Genomic DNA, 22,345 nt, shown 5'->3' on the forward strand with positions numbered 1-22,345 from the left:
GGGAGGGAGACGGCGCGCGGACTTGCGTGCTCGAGAGCTTGCAGCGGCTGCAGCTCAGCGTGACACTACCGAGCCACCGTCTCTCGCGCATATGCAGTCGGACGTTCTCTCGTACAACTGCTGCTGCTGCTGCCGCTTTTAAAATATGACATGTCTGGTGCGGTGAGATTTAAGCTCGTCGCGATCAGTTGTGACTTGATGTGATCTCCGATACGGCTATAATTTATACTGTGCGGTGAAGTGCGATGATGTCTCGTGGACTGAATCGAGAGTCCGACGATGCCGGACGTCGCCGGCGCGATAGAGAGAAGAGCGAGCTTTTACGCTGTATGTGTGTTTAATCGAGTACATTACGGATAGTGAGGAGTTCGAGTGCTTAATCATGGATCAACTGCAGGGCAGCAGGATGCAACTGCTCCAGGACTTTAACAAGTGGGTGTATACACTATAGATGCTTTGATTTACTCTCGAGAGACAACAACGCGCGCCCCGTCAATATTGCCTGATTAAAATCTGTCCTGAAGAGGACTCGACGTTGTAATTGCGCCTTTATTGTTGCTTTTTCTGGCCCGCGGTAATGAGTTTTCATTCGGAGCGCGGTGAGTTTCCTTTAATTATACTCGCGAACGGCGAGCCGAGTTGTTTTAACGACTGTAGTCGGGAGTATAGTGTGTTGACGAAGTATTTTTCAATTGCACTGTTGCTTTATGGTGGGATGATTGAAAAACGTTTGTTCGTTGTGTAAATACTCGAACGTTATACATTGCTTCGCGCTGGTGCTCGATCGAGAGGAGGAGATACACTAATGGTCTTTGGTGGTCTTGATTCGATGATTATAACGTTAAATTTTATCAGCATTTTCCAATTCGAGTATAGCTCGCAATCGCATATCGGTTGAATCGGCCGGAAATATAGAACAGCTTTGTCTTGTACCTACTCCGTTTCTTGACAGAATTCGGAATTCAATTAATGCGAACAAACGTTACCTCACGAGTCCATGCAGTTAATATGCGCGTTGATCAATAAAGAATGTTTTGGAGCGGGCGTTATTTCATTACCGAGTAATTTGCAGAATGTCGCTAGGGCGTGAAAAAACTATATGGGTTTGACATTCGTCGAGTTATTGTATAGCATTCGTGAACATTGCTATGAATTGGTTAAATTGTAATAGTTAATTTTGATGTCGATGAATTAATTTACACCTCACATTTTACATTGCCAATGAAATACATTGCGTGATGAAAATCATCCAGAGTGATTTAAAATTTCACTATTACGTTAAATAAATTAATTTAATTAGCAGTAAGTCAGGCGTGAAATGCGATATCACGCGCATATTAATTGCCGTCACAGTAATACAAATTATATTGGTACTGTGTCTCGCTGCAATAAACTTTATTTAAAAAAAAATAAAAATGAACTTCTCTGAACGTTCCACCCCTTCTTCGATCACACAGCGACTTTCGCAACGACTCGTTCTACAGCCACGACTTCAGGGACAATATGAGCATGGCGGTGCCGACGATGCCGCCGAGCATGACCTTCACCCGTCGAACACTGACGATCATCATCGTCTACTGCATCTGCTTCCTCGTCGCGGCGATCGGCAATCTGACCGTCTTCCTGACCCTCTGGAGAGGCAGGTATCGCAAGTCCCGTATTTCGCTGATGATCTGTCACCTGTCCATCGCCGATCTACTCGTCGCCTTCTTCACTATACCCATCGAGGTGAGTCTGTGTATTATATTTACGTTTATTAAACTGATTAACTGACCGATTAGCCGCAAAAATATCGGGCGTAATGAGGGGCTTTGAATTCGCGGCGTTTATCTTGGATGTCAAAGCGATCGCGATACGCGACACGTGCGCAGTTCGCGCGATCAGTAACACGAAACGTCCCGCCGCAGCGAGAAAACGCCAGTGAAACGGTCTTAATTACTTCCGACTAGAACGAGAGCTTAATCGGATAAGCCAGTGTGCGTGTGTGTTTCTCTGCGCGCGTAGTTTCCATGGGCTTCTCATTGAACAACATCAATCGCGAGGAGACACCGCACGAATAATCCTGGTTACTGGGATATCCTCGATACATCATCCGTCCTTTGACAGGGCTGTCCATTACTGCACGGCGTCGTTCGTTTGTGAATGAATTATGTTACTGGGAAAAGCGTTGGTTTATTGATATTATTAAAAGCGTCGCTTTTAAGCTCGTCGATCGACGGTTTTTATGCATAATTCAATTTTCAAAGCCAAATAAGCTATCACATTTGCAGCTGCTGGTCTGAAATGACAATTTCCGCTCTCGATTAGCTCGGACGAAACCTCTTTTCTCTACATCTATACCACGCGCATAGTCGACCATGTGCCACTATTCGAATTTGCATTGCAAAATAGCTAGCTGCGACTATTTCAAACAATTACCAGACCTTTACATACGAATTATGTCAAATTCTCGGGTAGAAGAGGATTTCATCGAAAATCCCTTTCGAGATGCGTCAATTACAGGGCGGTTTCGTGCGCGGTCTGTAATTATGCACTAACTCGCTCTTCATTAGTGCGAAATTCGCTGTGTACTTACTGCGAAGTTACAAAAATTTAGCACTTTGTCGGCGCATTTGCACAGATTTATCTATAGGTATATAATAAGTGCGAGTGTCAATGGATCTTTCATACCGGCATATAGGGGAATGCGACGCATTGTACATGCAGCGTTTTATATAGAAAAGGATTCCGTAATTTCCTCGTACTCGGCGGCTTTTATTCGCTCTCTTCGTATTTTACGGAATTCGATTATATTGGTTTTCATTTGGAGCGCAGGTTTTGCTGTATTTATTACCTATGAAAAATTCCACATTGATCTCGTGCGCAGTCCTCTTATTGCTGTGGACGATATGTTTCTATAAAAGCTATATTTCGTATCGCGAGAAAAAACGAGAACGCCTCGATTACTTTGTTTACAAATACGATTCATCATCAAGCGCCAAACATTGATTTAAATTTTTAATTAAATAAGCGACGCAAATAAATATAATCGACGATTGCAATTACACGTCATCAACCCTCATTGCGTTTCCTATGCACACACGCACACGGCGTCGGTGGCAGGAATTCGCATCAGTTTAGAGTGTAGCTCCCAATCGATTACAGCAGGGCATCCAATATCCGATTAATCGTTATATAACAATCTACGCTTGCGCACATTTTATCCCCCTACTCACACAATTATTGCGCATTTGAAACACCGTTAACGTGTTTTCGCTCATTGCGAATATCGTAATTTATAATAAACTCGTTGTGTGTATAAATAGTATATTATGCAACGGGTACAGAAAGACTCGCCTTCGGCTCGTGCTGTAACGAGTTTTGAAAATGCAGTCTTTATGTACAAGTTACATACGTTATTTTATACCACGAGAGCCGAAAATCCACATTAAAGTTGTGATTTTGAGGTTAGAGTGGTATAAAGTGAAATTAAAACGGCGAGTATAATTCAGGCGGGTGCGTGCGTGGGACGTTTATCCGGCGCTTTGAGTTTCCAGCATCTCAGTACTGTTACATAATTTTTTTTTTTCGACCTCTCGCTTCGTACGCGTTTTCAGTTTTTAAACATAGGGAGCGGTCTAATTAGATATTCGTTAGAGGAAAATAAACGGACGAAATGAAAATCTTATACAGAAGGCTGCGTGTGTAAAAAGAAATAAAGCAACAGAGGAAAAACAAAGAATACGTCGGGCGCGAAATCTAGGTGTGCAGCGGGTAGATACGCCACAAGCGAGAGAATTTTTGACACGTTTCCTTTCACCTATGTGATTTTCAACCGTAAAAGGGTGATGTATGGCGATTATTAAAGTGCATGTGGGGTAAAGTTCCGTGTCTTTAGAAAAAAAATCTGATCGATGAGTAAGTATGCAAATTTCGTGTTGCTAAAAATACAAAGCTCTCGTGTGTATGCATCGTGCATATACTGTGTATAATCTGTGATAGACAGCTAAGCGTGTTCGACGCGGATCGCTTATTAGTGAAACTGAGCGCGCACGTACATAAGTTTAAATTACCCGAAAGCTTTTCTCATCCCCCCGTAGATTCGAGCTTACGTCGAAGAACGCGAAGCTTCTATACCGCATTGGGTATAGAGTTTATGGATTATACGAACACGTCGCTCCTAGGTGCATCTCGCTTGCAACAACCCTGAACTTCATCACGGATTTTTATGTTTTTTTTTTTGTAAACCAAGATCGACCTCGAACAGCCGCAAGTTTGAGAAAAATCACATTCTCTTGTATTTTCAAAATTTATTGTAAAATCCTTTTTATGTTGACATATTATGCTAAGAAAAATATGGCCAGTAGTTATTCACCAGCCATATCTTATGGCGTATTTTCTACGAGGGACAGAACTATTTCATATAAAATGACCTCATCGGAGTATAGTAGATTTTCAATCAGTTTGGCCGAAAATAACTCGATACGTATACAGTCGAGCGACTTCAAAGCTTCGAATCGGAAAAACTTTAATCTGTCTCTTTCACAGGACGACAGGCGAACCTTGAATAAATGCCGACGCACGCAATTTTCCCTGTATTGGTTGACAAACGGCCTTTTTCGGCGAGCGATCTATTTCGAGACTATAAATTTTTAGAAAGCTTCGCGGTACCACCAGAAACGATATTTCATCGATTCGCTGCGTCGCATCGTCGATTACGCGTCATGTCTGCGGTTTGCCCCGTAACAACACAGAGACATACCATTCAATTTTTTCTTCAAACTTCAATCCAGTCGCTAACTCAAAACCGCACGTAAAAATGATTTGGCAAAGTATAAAATTCAATTAGTCGCTCGCAGAGATCGAGAGCGATGCAAGGTTATAGAACTTTTGCGCCCGAATCACGAGTGCGCTTCAAAACACGCAATTGGATCATCTTCCGCGCGGTCTAACCGAATTTCGCGGAGTTATACGCATATGCGATCACGCTTTATAGTTAGGTACGACAATATACGCCCACAAGTTTTTGCCGATTACAAGCGTCGCGACGCGTGTATTCAATAGAGAAGATCTTATTTCCTATTACATCCATATAGAAGAGACCACTTCGAGGTCGAAAAATTGAGCTCTTGCAATTTTGAGGGCACAATTATTATCAGACTAACTTTTCACATGTGCTTGGACATACAATATGTTAAAAACATGGGTGCCACCTTCAAACCCTATGCCAACAAAAAGTTACGGGCCAATTACTAATTACCAAAAAATAGCTTTTATTGCGCCTCGGGTAATTAGGAGAGAGGGGGGGGTGACCTTAAACGCTTTTTTTTGTCGCTTTATACTTTAAAACCGTTAAAAGAAAGTAGAAAATCAATCAATTAGGTTTCAAGTACTTGAATTAAAGTTGTTATAAAAAAATGTTCAGCTCCCTAATAGGTCACTGTAAAAATCCGTCTACAACTTTAACGAAGCATAACTTTTATAAAATTGTCCCAGGGGTGAGTCAATCCTATAACGGTCTCGGGGCAATATTATACAGATTGAATTTAAATACAGAATGGGGTGAAAAAATTAATCAGAAAATTGTACACATAATGTTTCAAACCTAATTTTAAATGCTGTGACGTAGATGAAGCTTTTATATCATATTGGCGACCCATGTCGCTACTATAGGTCAGTCATCCCTTATCACAGCTTATGCGGCATTTTACAGCTTATTTTAGTATACCGCATTTTTACTGACCTTTTTTTCGTATCTCCGAACCATTTTAAGCTATAATTAAACTTCTAAAGGCATGTGTATAAAAAATGGATTTCCAGTCCATTCTCTATGTTAATCCCATGTACAGTATTGCCTCGTACCTGATGTACAAACTAGCCCCAAGGGTTTTGAAAAATTCAATTGTCAAAGCAAGATAAAAAAAGGTATCAATGATATTTTCTGTAAACCTATTAGTTTTTCAATTAAAAATCTGACAAATGGACGTGGCCACCATGTTTTTTATATATTGTATGTCCGAGCACATGTAAAAAATTTGGTCAGGCCAGTGTGCCCTTAAAATTGCAAGAGCTCGATTCTTCGACCATATATTCATAGAAAGCGATAGCGAGATTCTTTTCTCAGTTTTCAAAAAAAAAAACGTTAATTGAAAGTATAAGGATTCTCGTTCGCGTTTCGCCGCTGCGAAATACAAGGAAAATTGCATTCCACCACATTGTTTTTTCAAAGTGTATTCCCACACAAAGGATCGAGCTATGGAGAATATACGCGAAAGTTCATATTCTGTTTTTTTTTTCTTCTTCAGATTGGATGGCGACTGACTGTGCAGTGGATCGCGGGGAACTACGCTTGCAAGCTCTTCCTCTTTCTGAGAGCCTTCGGCCTTTACCTCTCTAATAACATTCTCATCTGCGTCTCTTTGGACAGGTTGGTATATTGCGTGTATGGCTTTGAACGCGGCGAGATTGAGATCACTCTTGAGTTTTCATCCCCACGTGGGGAAAGAATAGGAAAATTTCACATACGCACGGGACACATTCTAGATTACAACGTCGAGCACGTGATGCGCAAAGTTTTTGAGCGCCGGTTACTCTCCGTTTGTCCAACCAAATGAGCTTATTGCAGCGCTGTATTAAACAACGTCATATGAAATTCCAGAGCTGCTCTTCGAGTTCAGCCGTAATTACTTTCTCTTTCATCGCACGCACAAACATCCACGCCCACCATACGTGCATTGTCGGCTCGTAAAGCCGAGAGCGCCTGACAATACGGTTCGTTTCATCAAAGCTGTATATATAGCATTAGCGGGTTTCATCAAGGCTGTATATATAGCATTATCGTGTATATATATATACACACACACACACACATATATATATATATATATATACGGGCACTGGAGCAGAGAGCGTCAGGGAGATCCACTCAATTGCATCCCAAACGCTCGAGAAAATTTGCATGGGCTTTCTGCGCTCATATTAAACATATAATAGTATATTTAGGGCCGGATATGTCTAATACTGGAATTCGTTCCAGGTACTTCGCGGTCCTCTATCCGCTGCGGGTGAACGACGCTCGGAGGCGTGGCAAATTCATGCTGAGCGTCGCCTGGTTCTTCAGCGTCCTCTACGCCATCCCGCAGGTGAGCTTTTCTTTTTTTCAAATTCATATGCGCATATTTCATTTCAAACAAATTTTCGTGCGACGAGGATGATCCGAGAGCGCTCGAGATCCTTTGACACGGCTGCTTTCATCATACAGATTAGATTTCTCTTACGGCTCTTTCTTCTTTTGTTCGCGAGCGCGAAAAGCGGGACAGTAGCTCTACGAGCGTCGGAAGAAATAGCTCTTCAAAGCGATTACGCCGTATTAGATCCGAGTCACTGCGCTCCTGAGCGTTTTTAATATGGTCGTCGTGTGTGTGTGAGAGAAAAGGGCATTGTTTAGAAAAATACGACGCGACGAAAAAACTGGGCTATTCTTTTAGAGAAGAGCTTGCGTGGAACGATTATAGCAACGGCGCGGAAAGCTCGTATTTTGCTCTCGAGTTTAATTAAAGCTCGCGCGATTGTATCGTTATATAGTGAACACACGCACTCACACACACACGCACACACACACACACACACATATATATATATATATATATATATATATATATATATATATATATATATATATATATATATATATATATATGATATAAAGCGCAGTAGTTATTTTCATGGCGAGATTCAGTTTACTTTTCACTGGCTCTGTTTACTGCGTGCGCGGCGCAAGTGACAAAGAGCTTTTGCTGCGCTTAAGAGCACGCCTTGTTGTCTTAAGAGCTTTCGTCTCTGAAATATTGGAATAGACGATCGATGCGCTAGAGAGAGAGAGAGAGAGAGAGAGAGAGAGAGAGAGAGAGAGAGAGAGAGAGAGAGAGAGCTATTTTCACTGGATCGAGCGATACGCTCCCGATTATTATTCGGCTTTCCCTCACGACGCGCGTTATATAGTGTAAAGCGAAATGACTACTGCTGTAATAAAACCGAGACATTTTCGATAATTAGTTGTCGCCTGATGGATATTTCACCCTCGAAGTTGTTATCGCCTGTAGCAATACGAGTCGATAATATTCGCGTATAACCCAAGAAATTACGTGTTCGACAAAGTCAAAGTCACGGTTGCTGTATCGCACAGTACACATTATGCATGTACGCGCTCCTTTCGGAAAGTCGATTTACATAGACATTGTCATGGTTTTGAATACACACGTGTTGGTGTGAACATATTCAAGGATGAATCTATAGTGTTTGCAATGTAACGCCGCGCAAATCGCATTGCAGCACGTCCGTGACGCCCACGAATAAATTTTCGAATTTACGCCCGACGATGATTAAAGCTCTTATAATATGTATAGTGTGCAACGTGACACACGTGACAAAAAAATCCTATTTCTACAGCGTTATACTAACTCGAGTTTCTCAGGATAAAGCAGCCGAGATTAATACTTCTTGTTTAAACTTAGACTATAGGACTTATACAAAGTGAAAAGCTGCATGAGAAAAATAGAAAAGCGTAAATGGGTGGGAGGAGTACGTCAATATAGAGCTTCGGTATAAGTTCGTCGGTGGATAAGAGACTTCGAATCTGTTATCAAGTAGAATCCGCTATATCAGGTATAAAGAGTGATGTGCATCATTCAGAGTTTTCATCAGCCGTGCGTATCCTACGCGTAAGAAATTTTTTTTCAAAAAACTTATTTAATTGAATATTTTACTTCCTTTTCAATCAGAAATCGTTCACGAGGAAAATACTCAAACGAAGCGTATACACTTTTGAAACCATACACACATCTCGCGCGAATGCAACATTTCTACGGCCACACGTGCGGAAATCCTAAAAGTAAAACTTTATTAAATTCCTGAGTTGAGGAGAAATAACGCCGGCGTTTTTCTTACACGCGGCTAGCGCTCTGTATAAACCTTTTTCATTTCGTCACGAGAGCTCGTGCCTTTTCTTTGTTTCTCGTGTATCAAAGAGCTGCGAAATTCCTCTTGATTCTCCGCACAAGTCCCTTAGGATTTCGGTACACCTAGAAAAAAGTTATAAAAGCCTTTTCGAACCGTCCGCAATTTTATCTCGTATAAGAACTTTTTTAAGCCCAGCTCTAATCGTTCCCCGCAACTAACGAAACAGCCTACACGAGGTCAGCCAAGTCGACAGCGCATTCGACTCTTCAATTATGGGACACCTTAGGTGCGCATTAATCGAACCGAGCCGACGCCGACGGCTCCATAATTCAGCCTTGTATGTATAGAGACAAAGGTGACTTTGGTCCTCAGCGCGCGATGTTCTCGATTAACGTTTCTGAATCCTCTCTTCCTCTCTTAAAAAAATGATGGCCTTGGTTGTGAAGCATTTAATACGTGATTCTGATTGGTTGCTGGTTGGTTGCCTAGGCAACGAGATCAGAACCGCTTTAAATTCATAACCCTCGAAACAGTCATAACTCATAACCCTGGCAGAAATGCTTGAGGTGTTTAAAATGAAATGTGGAAACCTTGATAACAGATAAAATATATGCAATATAACTAGCAAGAAATTTTAGTAAAAATTAATCATTACCAAAAGTGTGTAGTATTACAACATGTGTATTGAAAAGTGGCACCCTAACCCTATTTAAAGTAGTAATAAAGTATGTGAATATTATTTAATTTTTTTTTTAAATGTTAGTGAGAAGTTCAATTAAAAGAATAAAGAGTTTGAAGATATACTGTGTCTCTGTGCCCAAAGTCGCCCTCGGTGAGGTTTAAGAGGTGAATTTAAAGAAAAGTTCAGTATCCGAGTCAGTAAGTTTAAGTATATCATTATACAATGCTCTTTGAATTGTAAAAATTGTAAAAATATACTAGACAACTGAAATATGACACTGCCACTTCCTATGTTACCTAGAAATATGTAACCTAGATGATTCTGATTTAGCTGTTTTCGTTCATATTTTCACATCAAGGCTCATGCGAATTTTTTGATTGAGCAGGTCGAATTTTACTTATAGCCAGTTACACAGAAACTACTATCTCTAGCACATTGTATTTCTGGTTTCCGGCGTACTTTAACATGGAGAAAGTGATAAATGTTTTGACTTTTTTGTCAAGATATTAATTAGAATTTTGATTTTTAATAGTTGTGAGAGATTTTGAGACCGATACCTGTTTTTCCATTTTTGCATTTATTCTCATTCAAAAATTAACAGGTCTAGAGAGCTTATATTTTGCATATAGATTTTTTTTGTGATTGTGAAATAATATTTAAAGTTGAATCGACTTCAACTAAAAAACTTCTGATTTTGATTCCGACACTGATGTGAATGCAAACTCATGCTATACGACTAAATAATTATCATGAGTGTTGTAGTCGAACACAAAAGTATTTCAGTTAACGTTGATTCAACTTTAAATATCTTTCCAGAATCACAAAAGAAATCTATATGCAAAATATGAGCTTTCTAGACCTGTTAGTTTTCGAATCATAAAAAATGCAAAAATGAAAAAGTAGGTATCGGTCTCAAAATCTCTCACAACTGTTAACACAAAAGTCTCACAACTGTCTCACAAAAGTCAAAATTCTAATTAATGCCTTGACAAAAAAGCTAAAATACTTATCACTTTCTTCATGTAAAAATACACTGGAAACCAGAAATACAATGTGCTAGAGATGGTAGTTTCTGTAGAACTGTCTACAAGCTAAATTTGATACGCTAAATTAAAAAATTCATATGGGCCTTGATGTGAAAATATGAATGAAAACAGTTAAATCATAATCATATAGGTTGCATGTTTTCTAGGTAGCATAGCAAGTATCTGTGTAAAATTTTAGTTGTATGGCTTTTTTATAATGCAAATAAATGGCATTGTAATGATAGACAAACCCACTGACTCTTACACTGAACTTTTCTTCAAATTCACTACTTAAACCAATGACGACGAGATTTAGCATTATTAATATTTTTTTTTAAGTAGTTTTGAGAGATTTAGTAACATGTTACATGCTTATAAAATATTAGCAGACGTTAGTGTGCCGCCCAACACTTATGGTGGATTTTATACCAGTGTTATTAGACAGAGATAGAATCAAGAGCGCGCGAAGCGCGCCTTCACTACTAGTATTGATAAACCGATCGTTGGTCGCGTTATACTTTCGCTTATGGATATTACACGATGTTTACGATGGGAATTTCGATTACATCGTCGTGACTGTTATAGGGCACGTCATTCAATTTACGGTACATTAGGCGCGTAGGTGTATAAGCCGGAGGTAGCGAATGATGATTGCGCGCAATCTTCTCGTTATTTAGCCGAATTCGACATTGTCGCGAGAGTTTACCCTTGAAACTGGCTTGCGCCGATTCGTCGTTACGCAACGGACAATTCCTCGCGAGAATAAGTGGGTTGGGTAACGAATTCTTTGTAGTGACGTGCTTTTCTCTCTCCCCCATATGTTGCAGTCCATTGTGTTCCACGTGGAAAACCACCCGCATCACAAGAATTTCACGCAGTGCGTCACTTTTGGCGCCTTTCCCTCGGACCTGGTCGAGAATACGTACAACGTCTTCTGCGTACTCACTATGTACTTCATACCGCTGGCCATCATATGCTGGGTTTATCTGAAGATTCTCTGCGAGATCAGCAGCAAATCCAGGGACAACAAACCAGGTGAATTTATTTGTTATATCAGCTTTAAAGTTGGAAATTCTCCGAACAGAGGAAGACCAGGCCGGGCATTATTCTTTGGAAAAACTTTGAATGTTTGTCCTGTATAAAGTTTCGAAAAACTGACATTTTTTTTAAAACAAGCGCTGCGTTACGAGTCTGATATTTTTGTCAAATTTTCGCTTCGGAGAAAATCTACGCGGCGTTTGAAATATTTTCGCAGCGGCGCTTTTGCGAAACCCAACTATAAATACACACATATTCACGCATCTATGGATCAAAAGCAGAAATAACGCGTGTTTCAATTGAAAAGAAACTAATAAAAAATCTGGTAAGAATAAAATATCAAATGTCTGTTTTATTAGGCACGACCGCGAAACGGAAGTTTTGTCATCGAAAAATGTGTATCTCTGTTTTTTTAAAATGCGGGCACAATTTGTTCAATTTTTGCGAGATCGAGACGAGATCTCTTCTTATGTACAAACGTATTTACGAGTACATCTTCTTACATCGTCTAAAAATTCAAAAAGTCAGTTAACGAGCTCTCTTCTTATGTACAAACGTATTTACGAGTACATCTTCTTACATCTTCTAAAAATTCAAAAAGTCAGCTAACGAGATCTCTTCCTATATACAAACGTATTTACGAGTATCTCTTTTTACATATTCTAAAAATTAAAATGTTTGCTCACGAAATCTCTTCAATATGGCCACATTACTCGTTAGGTCACCTTTAATTCTCTCTAAAAAAATTTACTGTTTGCCTCATGCGGCACTAGAACTATCCATGAATCAAATTATAAAAAAAGCCCACGATGCATCGAGCTCGCACATCAGCTCAGTTTTTCCGCATCGTAAAATTTTACAGCTTATCCGAAGCGTCGGCGGCACATACATGAAAGTATCAGTATCCGAGAGTCCAAGTATAGAGAAACGCGCACGCACGAAATTTCCCCAAATTATTTTTCACTTACGAAGTTGGATTTTCAGCTGGATCAACTTTTTTACGCTCCCAAATCCTCTTTACGACTTCAGAAAGCAATTTGATTTTTTTGGTGCGTGATGCTTCGGCTTCGGAAACGATGATGAGCGCTTGTTGTTCACTGTTGAATTGTGCAGTCCACTGTGCTTTTTTAACGGGGTATACTTTAACACCCAATTTGTCTTCAACAATTTCTTCTTCTTGCTCTTCTTCATCAATAATGTGCTTCCAAAACCACTGTGACTTTGGTCTCATATAGTACTTATAAGTTTGTTCAACGATGTTGCCATGTTCTTTGGCCTGTTCAGCAGTCTCATCTTCGTTCTTCAGTTCAAGTGGTTCTTGGACGTGATTTTTCTCGAAGGTAAACCTCCAGGCCCATCGTGCCTTCGACCTGGGATGATATTTAGGTAGACTGGCTGTATCCCATGTTTCCTCAAGGTTGAATAAAGTCGTCCACTCCGTCTTTTTTCTTGGCCACTGGAGTGTCTGGAGTACGGGCTTGGACGTTAAAATCTCAGGACTTACACTTAATTTTCGATCCACTGGCTTGGTCTTCATTGTTTTCTGGGTCTGCCGACGGGTTTTGGCGCGTCTTGATCTTCTCTTTGCGGATGCCATTCTTTTACTATTCTCAGATGTGTCTTCACTTAACGACGTTCCGGATGGGAATAATACGAATGCGAACTGACGAGGTGAGCTTCTATGAGCTCTAATGGTTCCCCCGCCACCAAGCCGAGTCTGCTGCCCTCTATTTCAACCGGGACTGAGTCCCACGAGGGTAGTAGAATTATGGCTTCATTGCCCCGCCCCCGTTCGGTTCTCCACTCCCTCGCTGTGCGCGGAACTTTATGCGCAGCGATATTTGGCACTCTAGTGGCAAATTTAGGAACTTTGGGACCCGTGTACTAAATGTTGACGCTTATGGACTTTGCAAGGAAAAATTATTATTTGTATATTATTAGGAACTTGAATCGTAATAAAACTACTATTCCCACATAGTACTTATTACTGCTAGTACTGATCAGCGTTAACATCCATATTAATACCAATCTTTTTCCTCCGCAGTTGTAATAAAAGCCGGCAGCAACGGAACCCTCGAGAGTTCAAACAGCAACCAAGGAAGCCGAATGCGTTTACGCCGCTCAGATATGTCGAGCATCGAAAGAGCGCGAAGTCGAACACTGAAGATGACCATTATAATAGTGGTGGCCTTCATTTTTTGCTGGACGCCCTACATCACCATGAATTTATGGTAAGCATATATAGCACGCGAATAAATGAGCTGTTTTGCGAATTTTGCAGAAGCAGTAGAATCCACTTATTCGGATGATTTAATAAATGAAAAATTCAATTTTAGCTCATGCGGCACAATTATGAATTTTAGTGAGTATATTATGCTCGAGTGGGCTCTCTTGCTTCCTCTCGTCGATAATTGAGACGGATTATTAGTTTAACAAAATATAACAACTCCATGAAATCGAATTATACGGCTTATATGCGCAATTTTGATCGATAATCGCATTACACCTGTTTTATCGGGTGAATCAAAAAATAACGAATCTGCGATATTCTCGCCAATCCGTTAAAAGCTTCTATATTCAACGGCTAAAAATATTACAAGCAAACGAGAACACGAGGCATTATCTGTGAAACAACGCTTTCAGGTACGTGATCGACAAAAAGAGCGCAAAAGAGGTGAACGAGATGGTGCAGGAGTCGCTGTTCATAATGGCAGTCGGCAATTCCTGCGCCAATCCATTAGTTTACGGAAGCTATGCGATCGATTTGAAAAAAGAGTGCTTTCGCTGCTTCCTACCTTGCACCACGACCAAGAGCAATGCCGATGTCAATCTAATACAGCGCAGCCTAGGTAATTTCAAATCAACTTCCACCAAGAAGTCATCTGTAAGATTTTTCAATTTCGCTCATTTTTCGAGGCTCTATGTCGAGGCGACGATATTCGCTCGCGGGAAATCGAGATCCTCGAATTTTTTTCGATTATACAGTATATAGTATGCACCGATATTGAAATTCATTCCGTCGCATGATGAGTCGGGGGCCGTCCGATCGAAAAGCAATTCGTCGCCTCGAAATAGCTCTCTTATTCTCTCTCTTCTCTGAAGCTTTCGTAGTTGATGAAATATATTGCTTGAAAATCCATTTATAGTCAGCATCGATATATTGTTTTATATATAACACCACTTATATATTGTATACACGTTTGTAGAGAAAAACTGCAAATCGCTAACGAAATGCACGTCGTGCGTTGAACGAAAGCCAAAGCAATGACTGTATAGCCAATCTCTATAATGCACACCTCTGCACGATAGACCTCGAAGCTGTGTGTAACGAAAATCAAAGCACTGTCCACCATCATGTATATCTATATGAAAAAAACACAATTAAAAAGCTGGCGCCCGGGGCTGTATATGTCTAGGAACGAAAACCTCTGCATCGCGCTAGATAAAAAAAATCTACTTAACATTGCGCCACATCCATAAGCCAAGCGAAAGAGCGAACGATCTCGCAAATCCATCTGTTGCAGGTTCAAAATTCCAGAAACCAGAAATGAAGTCCCCGGGCGTCAGCAAACAAATAGTTCATAGTGTTTGTCAAGCCGTGCACGGTTTCTTCAAAGGTGCGTATTGCAGCCATTTTTTTTTGTATAGTTGTGCCGTTTCTGACGTTCTCTCCCTTGGGTGTATTGATTGCGATCAGTTATAAATTTCGAGATTTAAATTGGTTACTAGCGAGTATCGTACCGACCCTTATCTTTTTTTCTAGCGGGAAGCGGCCAGACGAAAAGCACAAATGTCTGCGGTAAAGTATTGGTGCCAATCAGCCCAAGACTGTCCGTCTCGACGACGTCGAAGGGGGTCGTCGTCGAGAAGCTGCCGCTGCATACGATTGTAAGTTGATGTTTACGGTATGGGCGGGGATGAATTTTAAGATCTGTACGCATTTAGGGTTGATTGCTGTAGTGATTTTATTGGGAGGCAATTAAGTGTGGGGGATCGCTTGTAAATGGTGTCTAGGTGTTTGGGGTCGGCGATGACGGACTCTAGGAAGTGCGCTTCGTAGATTTTTGTAAAAGGCTCACTTGTAAACCTCATTCTCTAGCTTTATGGAGTTGTAGAAAGGGCGCGTTGTTTCGAAAACAAAAAAAAAACGGATTCCTTAGCTCAAAATAAAAAAAAATTTAATTTACTACCCCAATGGAAATTCGATGTTCAAGCCCCATGTATGGGGCGAAAATTTCATCCGTTCTTCGCGAAAAGCCTCCCTTTACGAGATATCGACGAAAAATGCATTTTTATATGCGGGCCCTGAATCCCGACATTTGGACATCATCTATTTGCGATTCGTAATCTTACTTTCTCCTGGCCAGGGATCAGTTTCGAGAGAACTCCCTTAATAAATATTATATTCTTGCCCTCGCTTTCCCCCAATGTTCAAACGTATTAACAAAAATAACTTTGCAGCAGGGGGTGAATGGGGTATGTGGATTTAGGAGTTTCAGTTTTAGGATCGCTCCTCCCATTCGTTCACCGTTGAATAAGTGAATCAGAGTTACTTATTCAAAAGTGAAATTTTCTCTTGACAAAATAGTATTTATGTTAGCGTTTCACTTATTAGAATAGTCATATTTTAACTGTTCTAAAAGTTAAACCGAATTTTGGTGTCAAAATAGTGATTTTTCACTATTTCAACAGTGAACAATGCGTTCACTGTATAAATAGTGAAAATTTTCACTGTTTTACATGGAGAGAGTATACGGTTCGAATCTTCGGGATATAGTCAGATGTGTATACCTGGTATTTACGTACATACAGCAGTATAGTTCGATGCTGGTCGCGGGATAGAGAATATTTGCGAAAACGAGTTGAGGCTGGGGAAGATTTTTTTCAAACTCTGAAGTTGATCAGAAAGTCATAAGAAGCTCGTCTTAAAGAAAAACTTTTACGTCGTCAATAAAGAGTGTATGAACTATAAGCTTACGAAACTTTAACTACAAATTTATTACTTAAAAACTATATAGCGACTACTTTTGAGAAAAAACGTTAGATATTTTGCATTTCTTATCGTACGGTGGATCAACGGTTTGGCACTCTAAGTAATCGAGCAATCACTAGAGTACATTTGCAATTCAGATTTCTTGCTTTCTTGATTTTCTAGTCTTTCATTACAGAAGAGAATAAAAGGCAGCCAATCAAATGTAATAATGCGTTTACTTTCTCGTATTTACAAAGTATATGCATATGCATAAATAACTACAATGAAGATCTTAAACATCGCAACAAAAATGACAAATAACAAAGTGCGTTACAAAGAATCCTCTAAAAAAATCTCCACCCACTCCTCCGTCTCTCTCGACAAATACGTGTCCGCAAGTACAAACTCAGCGTCGACAAATTCAAAAAGTTCCGGGTAACGCTCATACCTACAACACACGCGATAAATTCATGTCGAAACCATGTACACACACACGAGCCGCGTATCATGTGCAAACGAAAATATTCGAGGATTGCGCTGACGAAGCGCGTATACACGTTGCGCAGCGACGGCAAAGGCACTGATTTACAAAACGATTGATCACGTCCGTTCGTTAATTAATTAAACATGCCATCGCGCGTGGGTCAATCGTATGCGTTGACCCAGCTCTCCTTCCCTTCGTTGTGTCCATACAGTCTGCCGCTTCTATTATTACGTTTCGACGGAGTGAATATCGCATCGATGGAATTTGTATTTCCGATTCTATATATAATTGTCTTCGGCACGCGTGCGTTATGAAATCTCGAATATCGGCCAACGCTTCCATAAATTTTCCGCTCTCGAACAATAGTGCGGACGCTCTGACGCATACAGACACTTTTACCACCACCACCATCTTTTTTTGTAAACTATAACAAACTTTATTCTCTTATTCAGTTCTCTCTCTTTTCGTTACAAACGACTTGCGTATAACAAATCATACATATCGTAAATGTAATATATTAAATTCTATGCGTGTATGCGTGTGTGTGAAGCCACGTAAATGATCCAGTCGAGAGTCGATGTACAATCACACGGTGCACCGACGCGAACACAGTACGTGTCAAAAGTCCTTGTGTATATACCACGGGAGGTACACACGAAGCGATTTTTAAGAAAAAAAAAATTGAGAATCGCTCATTCCTGAAGCGGCTGTTCAGCCGAATTGGACGACTCCTTGGCCTCGGCGTCTTTCATCTTCTTGCGGAGAGCTCGGCCGCGAATGTTCAACATCGTCCTGGCTACCAACCAAACGGCGCCTTTTTCGCAGATGCATTGAAGGCCGTTGACGAAGCCGAGGATGAGACAGTGTGGAGGATAGCCCGTTGTTCGCTGCTCGATGCCGACCGTCTTCAGAGTAGCCTCGACGAAGCGCTCGGGTGTCGGGGCCATCCACGTGGCTCGCCTGTTGAAAATTCATTCGTATTTATTATACTTTGTAGAAAGAATTTCGATTAGCACTCGAGGAGGAATTTTTCCACGCTCCTGTTTTTCGAATTCCGAGCGCGAGAAGTTTTTCTCGGCGCAGTTATTTCTTTAATCGAGCGGCTCGAAGCTTCTCGTTATCTCAAGTATTTGGCTAACGATTGCGAAACCGCGAAGATTAAAAATTCAAAATTCAAGCGGACGTGACGGACGGGCAAAAACTTTTCCAAACTGCTTCAACAATAATCGCGTTCTCCGATAATAGCCAGCTCTCAATCGATATACGTGATCGAGGCGGCTGAAATTACAAACGAATTATCGCCTCGATTTCCCCGGAATCTCATCAGCGCACGCAGCGACTAGACTTTAATAGAAAAATATAGAGAACGAGCTCAAGTACGCGTCTGGCGCATAGAAAATTATACAAAGCCCGCAAAAACACTGCGGCGTCAGCTCGTGCGTCTTTGCGCCTCATAAATAATCAAACGACAGAATGCATTATCGACGACGACGAGGCAAGAGAGCTAACACACTCACTTGATTTTGGACATCTTGGTGGCAACGGGACCAGGCAAAACGCACTGGACGGTCACCCCTCTCGGCGCAGCTTCGGCCGCGAGATCGGCGCTGAGCTTATCGACGAACATCTTACTGGCCGAGTAGACGGCGAGGTACGGACTGGGCATAGCTCCGGCTGCTGAGCCGATATTGATGACGATACCCTTCCTGCGTTCCATCATACCAGGGAGAACCTGACGGGCCACGCCGGTCACTCCGGCGACGTTCAGCTGGAGGATCCTGGCGATCGTCTCCTCCTCCAAGTTCGTGAAAAGCTCCGGATGCTCGTAACTCGTGCCAGCATTGTTGACCAGGACTCCGACCTGCGGACATGGTTTTACATGGAGTATTCGAATTTCTATAGATACACACACACACACACACACACAGATACAAGACACGAATCTGCGGTGCTGCTATTAGTGCCGGCGTGTGTATTATAGACGCGCAGTGAAAGTCGAGGCGGCTCGAAAGGCATGAGCCGCTGCTTTCTACGCGGGAGCGTGAAAGTTTGCGGTGATGCAGATATACAGGTATACAATCCTCTGTGTGTAGGTATGCGACGGATACAACAGGTATACCGGTGCAGTCGTTAATTAGAAGCCTCTCGACGGAAGAAAAATGACAAACACATCATGGCATATGTAACAGAAGCACACACATTTACCTCTCGCAGACGGACAGCGTTAGCAATTTTTGCTTCTCGCTCAGAGCGTAATAGAACACGCTCGAGCTTCTGCCTCGCGACGACTGCAATATGCACAGCGTTATATTTTTCATTTTTACGTAACGATCAAGCTCCAGAGCGGAAGGCGTTATGGATACGCGGGGAAAGTCACGCACGCACACACGCATACCTCGAGTTCCTCGATGGCCTTTCCAATCTTGTTGTACACGGCCTGGCCCTCGGTGAGGTCGGCCTCGACGACTCTGGTCTCGACGCCGTATGTCTGCTTGATCTCCGCCGCGACTTCCTCGAGCTTCGGCAGCGATCTGGACACCAGGACTATGTCCAGGCCTTTGTTGGCCAGAGCTTGCGCGAAAGCTTTTCCGAGACCGTCGGTTGCACCGGTGACCACTGCCCACTTGCCCTGAGAGGCGACGTCGATGCCCAGGCCGAGGTTCGGTGCGATGAGCTTCTTCCAGAGGACCAAGGATAGTCGGACGGCGATTCGCAGACCCACAGCCGCTATCACCACTACGGCGATCTTTTCCCAGCACGTCAGAGCCATTCTGCGGATTGATTGAACGAGGAAGTGGTTATTATCGCTGATTGAGAGGGTTGGGTAACGCGTAAAGCCGGGATGAATATAGAAAGCGTTTGGTCTCGATATTTCTTTTTTTTACAACGACGCTGTGTATAGATAAGTTTAAACAGTTCGTTGATAACGTTATCGCGCGTAACGCGTGACTGGCGTCGATCGACTCACGGGCCGATGAAAAAAAGACTCACCTCGTTCTGTAAAACAGCATTATATTCTAATGCGACAAACGCAAAACGGAAAGCCACGACGACGACGCGACCTAGCCTACATCGCGTTTACGTAAGCTCGAGAGCTTAAGCTAGGTCCGCAAGCTCGGGCGGTCCCGATTCAAAATCCCGTATACAATACATTACATCGCGACGATTAATTAGAAACGTAAAAAATAAACAATCCTCTTACTTACTCGTCAACGCTGCAGTATCATCCGCCTTGTAAAACCTCGTAGATTCACCAGCACACTCGCGAAAAAAAAAGCGAAGAATAGAAGGGAACCGCTCGCGCAGACAACCGGAGCGTGTACACCACTGCAGCGGTCGATGCGCCGACGTCGTCTCGCTCCCGTTCGCGCGCGCGCGCAATGTCAGGGCTACACGCGAGGGGGGAACTGCTACTCCCCCTCCACCTCCGTATCGTCGGAGTTTCTTCCTGTCGACCCCTCTCCACTCTCCTATATACACACGTACGAGTACTATACTCGCGTTGTGGGAAAGCAGCAGTAGATCGACGCAGCCGGCACACTTTGAGCTCTGAGCGGGAGTGGGAGGACACGGTTATCTGGGTTATCGCCCTGTGCGGCTTGCTGTATGTATAGAGTTGTGCGTGTACGCGTGTTTATTGATTTTTCGATTTTGAATTCTGGCATGTAGGCGCTGCTTTTGGAGATGAATTATTCGATTGATTGTATACTATGCCTGTTTGATATGCACGTATTAATTAGGTCGTGTGTACACGCCTATTCGGTACACAGTAATAATCCAGCGAATAAACAGTCGCGGATGTCATAGATCATACAACAAACGCGCGAATCATACACATGTCCGAGCCGAGAGAAAGAGAGAGAGAGAGAGAGAGAGAGAGAGAGAGAGAGAGAGAGAGAGAGAGAGAGAGAGAGAGAGAGAGAGTCATTAGTAGGCCGATTTCGCCGCGCACGGCTAATGTTTACCTTCCGCTGAATCGTAATCGAACACGTGCGAACGAACGATCCCAAGGATGCTGTATAGCCGTTCGGCGCGCAAGTACCGTTCAACCGTCAACCTTCGCCGATATACCAGTTTCGCCTCTCTTTCTCCGGCAGTAGGTCAAGAGCCTCTCCTATACCTCTATATGCGCACGTCGCAGCATCTCTCGCGCATATTATACACTAATGTATAATCCTCTCGCTTTTCGGCAGGTACCATTTCGCCGTTTCACTTTTTTTCCTACTTTCAATTTTAGCTGGCGATTCCGTAATCACGATTTTTTTTCTTCGCAGAAGCCGATTGAGTTCAAAGAGAACTTGATCAAGTCGCCGAGCTGCAGCCAACCGCCGTTACTGCAGCTCAACTCGTCGATGAACTTTTCCGGGATAATGGAGCATCAGACTGCGTGAGCTGCTGAACCATGCTGAATTTGAGGGAATGAAGTTTTTATTCCTCGAAACGATTACTGCGAGAGCGGATACCTTGCTGCTGCTCTCTCTCTCTCTCTCTCTCTCTCTCTCTCTCTCTCTCTCTCTCTCTCTGTACACAGAAATTCTGTGCTCGAATTGTTTTGTATCGCGTCGTTGCGTTGTATAGGATAAGGAGAAGAATTAATTCAAACGAATAATAATAAACGAGAGCATGTGTGCCATGCATACTTATGTGTAGTACCCAAACAAGAGTTCGGAATCTTCGTGTGTAATAACCCCCCGACGTCTTTTAAACGGTCTATTTCAGTGTGCACGTTGTATGCGTCGTCGATCGATAAGTGAAAGCGCTGATAATTACTATATAAATATATATATATATATATATATATATATATATATATATATATATATATATATATACATATATACAATTGCATATTTTTTAAAAATCCAAAAACTCTGTAAATATCGAGAAAACCCCCGCAGTCAAAAATGAGCTTATGTGCGCGGTGTATCCAAACTTCTCACACACGACGAAGCTTGCGAGTATGTATAACAAAATACAATACGTATCACTGTGTAATAAAAAGCAACTGAATAAATTTCCTATTTGTTATGAAATATGCGTGAAGCGCCTTTTTTCTCTCTCTTCCGATAAACACATACGCGCAGCGCGACACCTCTCACTTTCTCCTCGCGATGCGTGTCTGTGTGTGTATAGGTGTATCACAGCGCACGATTGGGAGCAGCCGTATTAAAGGAGTCTCCGAAGTATGAACCCGATAGAAAGCCGCC

At 42.0% G+C, this 22,345-nt stretch overlaps 2 protein-coding genes across 9 annotated transcripts; one reads left to right on the plus strand and one right to left on the minus strand.

The window, feature by feature from the left end:
- The first annotated feature begins 27 nt into the window (after positions 1-27).
- Positions 28-21,799, plus strand: Acpr (ACP receptor). Of its 6 annotated transcripts, none has more exons than XR_004344533.1 (10): positions 81-432; positions 1,458-1,728; positions 6,285-6,406; positions 7,016-7,121; positions 11,472-11,679; positions 13,727-13,913; positions 14,326-14,566; positions 15,207-15,299; positions 15,446-15,570; positions 21,413-21,775. XR_004344533.1 is itself a non-coding variant. In NM_001171100.1 (10 exon segments), coding segments are annotated over 10 exon segments (1,485 nt in total). In that variant the 3' UTR covers positions 21,530-21,796.
- Positions 16,872-21,331, minus strand: LOC100121752 (very-long-chain 3-oxoacyl-CoA reductase). 3 transcript variants are annotated; one of them, XM_016982763.3, is made up of 4 exons: positions 20,341-21,331; positions 19,534-19,909; positions 18,656-18,999; positions 16,872-18,098 (listed from the first exon to the last, which is right to left on the minus strand). In XM_016982763.3, the coding sequence occupies exons 2-4, from the start codon at positions 19,906-19,908 to the stop codon at positions 17,831-17,833; spliced, it is 987 nt and encodes a 328-aa protein (XP_016838252.1). In that variant the 5' UTR covers position 19,909; positions 20,341-21,331; the 3' UTR covers positions 16,872-17,830. The 3 variants fall into 3 exon arrangements, with proteins under 3 accessions (XP_016838252.1, XP_001605358.1, XP_008204316.1); XM_001605308.5 differs by having other exon boundaries at positions 20,345-21,329; XM_008206094.4 differs by having other exon boundaries at positions 20,130-20,346.
- Positions 21,800-22,345: the final 546 nt, after the last annotated feature.

The sequence above is a fragment of the Nasonia vitripennis genome, chromosome 2 (assembly GCF_009193385.2).
Source record: "Nasonia vitripennis strain AsymCx chromosome 2, Nvit_psr_1.1, whole genome shotgun sequence".
NCBI classification, from domain to species: domain Eukaryota; kingdom Metazoa; phylum Arthropoda; class Insecta; order Hymenoptera; family Pteromalidae; genus Nasonia; species Nasonia vitripennis.

Coding starts and splice junctions, on each gene's coding strand:
- Acpr (XM_031924089.2), top strand. CDS start 383: ATGGATCAACTGCAGGGCAGCAGGATGCAACTGCTCCAGGACTTTAAC. Junction 7,122..11,471: donor TCCTCTACGCCATCCCGCAG/GTGAGCTTTTCT, acceptor CATATGTTGCAG/TCCATTGTGTTCCACGTGGA. Junction 13,914..14,325: donor TACATCACCATGAATTTATG/GTAAGCATATAT, acceptor CAACGCTTTCAG/GTACGTGATCGACAAAAAGA.
- LOC100121752 (XM_008206094.4), bottom strand. CDS start 20,149: ATGCTGTTTTACAGAACGAG. Junction 19,910..20,129: donor ATGCTGTTTTACAGAACGAG/GTGAGTCTTTTT, acceptor ATCAATCCGCAG/AATGGCTCTGACGTGCTGGG. Junction 18,099..18,655: donor ACCAAGATGTCCAAAATCAA/GTGAGTGTGTTA, acceptor AATTTTCAACAG/GCGAGCCACGTGGATGGCCC.